At 28.9% G+C, this 8864-nt stretch overlaps 1 protein-coding gene across 1 annotated transcript in view; it reads left to right on the top strand.

Moving 5' to 3' along the window:
- LOC106458449 (inactive hydroxysteroid dehydrogenase-like protein 1) overlaps positions 1-5733 on the top strand; it is a 24302-nt gene extending 18569 nt beyond the window's left edge. The window contains exons 5-7 of the mRNA XM_013917964.2: positions 1304-1385; positions 3544-3771; positions 4697-5733. Of these exons, the coding sequence (XP_013773418.1) occupies positions 1304-1385; positions 3544-3771; positions 4697-4813 (427 nt within the window). The 3' untranslated portion in view covers positions 4814-5733. The remainder of the gene's footprint in view (positions 1-1303; positions 1386-3543; positions 3772-4696) is intronic.
- The last annotated feature ends 3131 nt before the right edge of the window (positions 5734-8864 follow it).

Genomic DNA, 8864 nt, shown 5'->3' with positions numbered 1-8864 from the left:
GAATTTCCAAAGTCTTTACTGAGTCAGTCTGAGTGAAAGGTGATTTTCCTGCTAAGAAGTAAAATTCTTCTTTTCATCTTACAGTTTTCTATTTCATTTGCCTGGATAACCTGTAGAATCTCCTTAATGAAAATCAAAGTTTTATTATCTCTTATTTTCTCTATTCTAACATTTAACTGTAATAAAATTATCACTATACAGTGAAATGAAAAGTTGATAAATATGAAATACAATGAATAATACCATTTTTTTTACTCTGCACTGACTCAGGTATTGGTCAGAAAGAATCAAATTAATGATGTTATTTAACAACTTAAGCACTTCAAGTTTACAGTTTAATTTTATGATTTTACTGTTGTACTTTGTTGTAATTACTATTAGACTACTGCACGTAAAAAGAAACAAATGACAGTTCTAATGGACTAGCTGTTTCTTATAGAGCTAGCATAAAGAGCAGGGTTGTGTTACACACACACACACTCGTGCCCATAAAATTGAAGACATTTTATTTTACTGAGGTTTTTTCAAGCTAAGCTAAGAAGTTTTGATTTTTACACTTTAGTTTCAAAATATATCACAAAAAATAAAATATATACATAAAAACATCTTGTTTGCACTCAAGTAAAAATTGAGTTTCTCAAATTTGGGAATCCTAAAATAAAATTGATATAGCTTTCATATGTGTTTTAGAACACAAATATATCAGTAAGTAAAATAGAATTTCCCAAATTATTTTAATTTATCTGATTTTCTAAGTAAGCTATAAATAGATCAAAGAAATTCCTTAAGTGCTTGTAGCAATGACATACGATAACCACCAACAAAAGAAATCCATTAAATAACAGCTTAAGATAGCAGCATCTTCTCAAGTTTGAGTATGAAATATTTAACAAATTAATTTAGTTTACAGATATTTTTGTATTTATTTTCTGAGACATTGACCAAAAAAATTTCTTTCTGGCCATTTGATTTTGAATACTGATTAAACAATACAAAAATTCAGATGTTTGGACAATAAACATAAAATAATATACAGTAGGTATGTTTAATAATGCTTGTAGATGGCTTTAATACAAGATTAACATAACAGCAAATGTACAATGTTTCGACAAGGTTTTGTCATCATCAGGTACGAGTAGGTATGTTTGATGTTTTGGCAAAAAGAACTTCAGAAAATCACTTGAACATGTGTTAATAATGTAGGTTTGCACATTGGTTTTTAAATTTTTTTAAACATTCTATTACTAACCCATGTTAGTGTTCTTGAGATTATAATTTTAAAATTAAACCCGATTTTTTTAAGGCGGAAAGGACTTATCATCAATATGTCATCCATTTCATCATTTTATCCTCTCCCATTAATGGCAGCATATTCTGCTTCAAAGGTAAGAAAATATTATTGTTATGATAAGTATTAAATTAACCAGTTTATACTTGTCCTTATGAATAACTTACAACTGGAAATGGCAGTTATATATTTTAAATTTTTTTTTAAGAAATAATACCTTAAATGTAGACTTACATCCAGGAGAATTTTTAATGTTATGACTCCATATAGTGTAAAAGTTTAATATGTCTTTTCTAAATGAGTTACATTGTAGTTTAATAATAATAATAATAAACGGTTCTTACAACATCGTACTAATATATACTATTTTAGCTTTGAATATGCACATATCAGAATTGCAGTTTTTATTGAAACACCTTTATCTGATGACAGAATATGGAGATCAAAAACAATTTTTCTGATACTTCTAGTCAAGCTATAGTCAATTTGACAACATGCACATGCTCCAGCAGTAAAGCTGAGCAGTTAGTGGGATTTGCTAGTCGATTAATCGTTGAGCTCATTAATTAATTACATTCAATTAATTGATTATTCTCACATTAGTCTAATATTCCAATTTTCAGCTTGTTCTGGTTTCTTTTTAAATCATTTTTGACCACCCCTCATTTAGTATCATAGATGTCTTGAATTAAAAATGATTGGATTTACTTAACTGTTTTATTTTTTTTAAACCTAAGCTGTTAAATATGAAAGTATTAAATATATGCAGTCTAGACCTGTAACAAACTGAAAATATGGTTATCTTTCAGTAGAGTTTCACAAGATTACTGAAACTACTTAATTTTTGTTGTTGAAAATAACTATTACTTCATTACATTGATTACATACCAGAAAAACACTAAACTTAATGTACTTTGGTTCTTACTGAATGTTACTCTTGTGCATACCTTTAAAAAATTTCTCTAGTATTATTCGTATAGTAAGGGAAGGTATATGACTAATCAGAGTCAGAAAGGTTGAAAACACAATTGGATTCTACCAGAAAACGGGGATATTTATTACTAATTCTTTGTTAATATTAACTTGCTAAATACGAAAGTATAGTAGTATAACATAAAACTGGATATCTGACTTTACTATGCTATTACTAAATATACTGAAAGTAATTGTCAGTATAAAATTAATAAAGGTTCTTTTCACAATGTAGTAGATAATGTATAATTCAGTGAAAACAAATTCACTCTGATCCTAGGAAAAATGGACAGTTTACCATTTGCTGTTTGATGAGAAAACTTATGATGATATTTAATGATCTCTTTGAAGATATTAGAATTGTTCATAAGATGGAAATTGGAAACTTAAAAGAAATATTAAAAACATGTTAGTGCCAAAACAGTCTTTATATGCCAACATTCTGGAATTTCTAATTCCATCATCAACATGAAAAACAAACATTATAAGCTTTTAAGTGTGAAGCAGTTGACTCTCATGGTGGTTTAGAAAGAACACATTAAGATGACCGACACTGATCATTTTAACATGTTCTCTATAAACTTCCATCTGTTACAAGTTCTCACTTAAAAGCTTAGGACATTTTATACTTCTAAAGTTTAATTATATTTTACATTTTACAATACTTTGATTCTAATGTTTCTTATGATACTTCAGTTTCTATCTTATAAACAAAAGAAGTAATTTAATATCTTAAGTTTTCTTGCCAGAAAAGTAAACTTTGTACTCATCATTTTTGTTAAAAGATCATCATGAAATTGCTTCACTGAGTTATATATTTCTATCAAACACTGTGACAAGAATCTTTACTAGTTTCGTGATATGAACTTTAAGGACTATTTTTAATAAATAATTAGTTTAGTTATTGTTACTAGAGTAGTCTTGTAAAACAATTTATAGGAAGAAACCCATGGAACTGTGTTAATCATATTTTCAGCTTGTTACAGGTTTCATAAATTTTTGTGTATAGCAGTTAAGGATCCAGAGAGTAACTCAGTACCAAATTGGTGTACTTGAAGATGTTAATGATATTAAAGTGTGATAATAGGCAGATTAGTATCATGTGAGGAAAATTGAATGCAATTGAATAATGAGTGCCCAAGAATTAATTGAATTCCAAATTTCACTAATCACCCAGTTCTATTTGTTCCTTAGCTTGTTTGAAGAAGTGTCATCGGTCAGTGATTGCAGATTGTGAATGCACACACACACACACAGTAGTATTTTTCTTTTCTTTATTGTAGGCATATGTGGATTGGTTTTCTCGAGCTTTAAACTATGAATACAAATCCAAAGGAATAACGATCCAGACTCTCTTGCCATCCTACATATCAACCAAACTTACCCGCTTCAGTCATTTTTTACAAAAACCAGGTTACATTGTTCCTGATGCTCACAGTTTTGTGAACAGTGCCCTTTGCACAGTTGGAACAACCAATCGAACAACAGGATATTGGACACATGGCCTTCAAGTTAGTATATCTTGTGTCTTTTTAAAAATGATGCCTAAATATTTTGACTTATATTATGGAAGCTACCTTTACTTCTTTTTATTAATTTGCTCCAATAAGTTGTTTCTAGCTAGAAATTGGTGTATATATGCATATGGCTTTATCAGATTAATAGTTATTTTAGTGGTTAAATTTAATCTGATTTGTGTGAACAAACAATTTCTTATGTTGCTGAAAAAACAATCTCGGAAATTTACATAATGGGCAAATGTAATTTTCAGATTTTTTTTGACACATTCAATAAAAAATGTTAGTTACTCAAACTAGGCATTTTGTCACGTACTGTCTGATACTTTATTCAAATTTGATTTGTTACTTTTATCATCATGGCATGTTAAAAATGTAATAAACAAGTTTATGAGAGCATAGAAAAGCACTTAACATGAAATATGAAAATTTTATATTTCTGAAAAACACGTTGATATGTGGTTTTAAGTACTTCATAAATATTTATAGTTATTCTGTGCAACTTGAATTCACAGTGAAATAAACCTGTAATTACCTACTTTCTACTTGAGTAAGCAAGCACATTATGCTAATATAATAATAGGTAGACAAACAATGATTTATAAGCTTAAGGAAAAGTTTTATTGATGGTGGAACATAATGCATTTCGACAGAACATTGACATACCCGGAGAAGAAAGACCAATGTTCTGTCAAAACATGTAGTATGTTCCACCATCAATAAAGATGTTTTATGCTTATAAATCGTTGTTTGCCTGCCTGTCATTACCTGCTTACTACTCATGTAGTTTTTAATTTGCTGTACAAGATATCTAGAAAATGTCCATTCTCATTTCAGGTGTTGTCCTTGAATATTAATTAAGTCACTAACCTGTTTTCTGGTTAAGTATAATTATTATTATTATTTTATTTTTTTGTAGTGGTGGTGGTATGAACATATGCCAGAGAGTTTGTGGAATCTATCTTCATGGGTGCTATTGAAGATGCTTGACAGTGGTGAGTTACGACTGGATCTGCAAAAAAAGAAACATTCATAGCTACATTTTCTGTACAGGAATACTTTTTTCTCTTGTAAAGGAAAGCTCTGTTTTTTTTTTGTACATACATAATGCATATAAATATACCAGGTGGTTGTGAGAAATGCAGTATGGAAGTTATTTTTACCATTCTATGAGTGACCAAGTGTTAAGAGAAGAAAAAACTGTGTAACCAGCAAAGGTGCATTTGTCACGTATAATCTAGATATCAATTTATAAGTTGCGTACAATCCCATTTTAAGGTATAGATTGCTATTAAATCACCTATTTATTTGTTTTTCTAACCTTAGATAATAACAACCTTTTTTTTTTCACTCAAAATAAAACTACCTTCATTCACATAAAAGTTTTTCTCCCAGTATCTAATTACACCCAAAAATTGCATCTGTGACAAATAGTTGATATTTGTAATTAGCCCAGTTCTCTAAGTGTGTTCTGTAATGTGGTCTTAACTTCTATTTTTTATTAGTATTGGCTTGAAGTGTAAGATGGAAGATACGGTATTGTAGATTTAAAAGAATAACCAAAAAAGTTGTTGTAAAAGATAATTATTATTATGTCATTGTCACTAATAAAATCAAAACAGAGTATTTGCAAGGTATTTTTCTAATAAGTAACTTGGTTCATGCTTGAAACAAGTCATTGCTATAATATATGCAGTTATATATGTATATATAAATATGAACAAATACTTAAATGTACAAAAACGTAAGACAGGGGTCTCTTTTCGTTATACATTAAGATAACTAGTAAATGTGTAGTAAACAATAAATATTTACTTAAGCTCATTGACATTAAGAGATTGATAGATTTTTGTGATACACGATTTTTATTTTTTTTTATTAGTGTTGCTTCTATGTCCTTGAAACATAGTTAAATTATTCAGTCCTGACATTAGCCAAATTGAAATTGAACAACACAGTGCTTCAAAAAGATAAAATTCAAGTATTATAATTGGAACTTTGTATTTGTGTGTGTCTTCAAAATTGTGTGTACCAATAAACTTGTAAGCTTTTAATATGCTGTTTGTAATAACCATGTAGGGGTACAACAACAACAACACAAACTCCATTGCTTATATTTGAGGATTGAGAATTTGTTTCCATTTACTGTGTTATTCTTGGTATCCTTACGTGTAAACTGTATGAACATTACATGTACATTATACAAAATGTTCTTTATGATCATAGTCTTACAAACAAGATCAGTTTATCATGATTGTCAGAGGTAGCTTTAAAATTAAACATTTTGAAAGGTAGTTATTATTATCTTTTTACTAAACATTCTTTCCAATTTACATAATTGTATGTTCATGTATGATTTGTCAGATGTGTCTTAAGATCTACTAGTATGATCTGTGAGATAAAATTAATATCATACATACATGTATAGTTTTAACTTTGAAGCTAGTTTGCTAATTTTATTCAATTTCAGTCGAATAAACTTTTACATTTCAAACTTTTTAGGATCATTTGTATTTAAATTAACATTTGGAATTAAAATTATGAAACTAAATAATATTACCAAGGACTGGATCAAGATGATAGCCACACAACATTTTTTCGAACATTGTAGTTTTGAAAGGAAATGTCAATATACCATCCATAAAAATATACAGAACTTTGACTATTCATACCAATGAAGCTGGATTTAAATTGATATTGTAATTGTGTTTGAATTTTATGCTTTTCTTTTCTATTTTATATGTAATAAAAATAATACAAATAAATCATTGATTTTTTTTAAACAAGTGGATTTTAATTTTTTTAGTATTTTAGAGAAGAAAGGTTATAGGATATCTATTTTTCTGTTAAATTGATTTCTTTAACCGATGTGTTTTCCTAACATCATGATTATTATGAAGAGATGATTAAGTACTGTCTGTAAACTTAAATAATCAATGATGTAAATGTAGCAGTAAAACATAAAATATATTAATGCATGTTAACATGAGTTTATAATCATAGTGCTCATCCCTAGTTTTTTACTTGGAACATCATTTTTCAGTATTCCTCCTTCCTCATAAACTGAATAAAACTCATCAAAAGAAAATTTTTTTGAATGTTATTTTAGAAGTATTTAAAGCTATAAAGTAAAACCTTTTTTTTTCCTGACAAAACTTGTAATATGTTTAGAAGAACTCTCATGTAGTCCATTTCCAAGTCCTGTACCATCTGTATTGTCAGTATAATTTCTCATGCAATAATATCTTGTACTACAAGTTAAAGTGAATGATGATGTCACAGATGTTTGTACAAGAAAGGCAGACTTAGTTTTCCAAGTATTCAATACATGAAGTATTTAATAAGTACATGTAAAAATATTGACATGATTTTTGTACACAACTATATATTGATTCATGTAATTGTATATTTGAAGGATATAGACTATAGAATTATTTCACATGATGTGATAGGGTTGTTGGTATTAACATGACCATAGAAATGAAAGTTTTATGAAGTAAACAGCAGTGGAAAGAAATTCATTAGAGTAATTTATTTTTCTTTTAAAAGTTGCTAACACTTTAGAATACGTTAAACAGACAATCATAATAACAGATTTTGATTGTGATTTTTATGATCTTATTCAAATGATATTTGTTATGAAACTTGTGCATACCTAAATGCTGTAAGACATAATCACTGGTGAGTCGGTTTATTTAATAGTAAAGGCCTAACAATAGGGAAATACTTGCATGATTAGTTTCACACAATATATTTCTCATAATGTTGTGGAAGATCAAAAGAATCAATGTTTGAAAATTCTAATGTTTAGGTTCTCCCAGAATGTCATTATTTACTTTAATTCATAAATCCTGCTTGGATTAGAGGAGCCCAAAAGTTGGCATTGGGTGCTGTTGAATAGTTGCTTTTTATATAGTTTATCAAGTCAAAGTTAGGGACGGCTGTATGCAGACAACTCGTGTGTAACTTTGTGCAAAATTCTCAAACAACTCTTAAAACTTCCACTGCCACTTTAATTGTATTAGGAAGCAATTTTCGTGTTCAGACCATTACTAAAGTTGAGCAATGTGACACATGATGTGTGAAAAGCACACTACCGGCATGCAAAGCATGGTATTTCCAGAGGAATCTGAGGGCTTGGTCCCCCAGAAAGTTTTTGACAATTCAATGTTATGAGATTGAATCTTGAGCCATTTTAACAGCAGGTGTTGCATACAAACAAAGTAATGTATTCAATTACAAGAAGCAACTTTTAAATACATAAGTTGTAGCTACACACGCCGTGGCCAGACTGGCCTTACCGCTTCCTACGGCCCTGATGTTTATAAATAGAGAACTGTGCCAGTGGACTGTTTTAATTTTGATATACAATAAATAAAAAATAAAAAAAACAGAAGATATATATTTTAACATTTCATATTTTATCTAAAACTTGAAACTTTAGGAATGACGGAAGGGGATACATTTTTTCGTGGTGGTAAAAAAATTCAAATTCGCATGTGGTTAATATCACATTTTTTTGAAGGCTTTCCCTAAGTATGTGCCTATAACAGTAAGTGTTAATATTACGAGTCTAAACAATAATATATCTCAAAGTTTCGATATTACATCTTCATGAGGATAAGTGGTTACTGTATCTCAGCTTAGCTGAATTGCAACGCTTAGAAAAATGTATGCACCAGTGTACATTAAACAGTGATAAATGATGTATTATTGAATATAACATTCAAAATAAATAATAAATACTATATATTTGTGTTCGAAAGATAATGCATAGTTTGAAATGCATCATTAACAATTTTCGAGTGTATCGGCTGGAAATTAATGTATACAAATTAAATATACATTTGTTTTATAAGGCTGTCCACGTATGTGTATTATCTGTTTGACCTTGTGTGTGTGTGTCTCTAAAATGGCTGAATGGATTTGGATGAAAGTTGGTATACATTTGAACTATGACCCAACTTAGAATTGATTAGTTTTTATAGGGTCAAGGTCACGAAAATCCAAAATAAATATATATATATATCTGTTAACATGGCCGATTTTTTACACTGTTTTTGCTCTATAACTCAGTCAAAAATAGT

Source organism: Limulus polyphemus, unplaced genomic scaffold (assembly GCF_000517525.1).
Source record: "Limulus polyphemus unplaced genomic scaffold, Limulus_polyphemus-2.1.2 Scaffold465, whole genome shotgun sequence".
NCBI lineage: Eukaryota > Metazoa > Arthropoda > Merostomata > Xiphosura > Limulidae > Limulus > Limulus polyphemus.
Note: the sequence above shows the minus strand (reverse complement) of the source record. Positions and strands in the feature narration are given on the sequence as shown.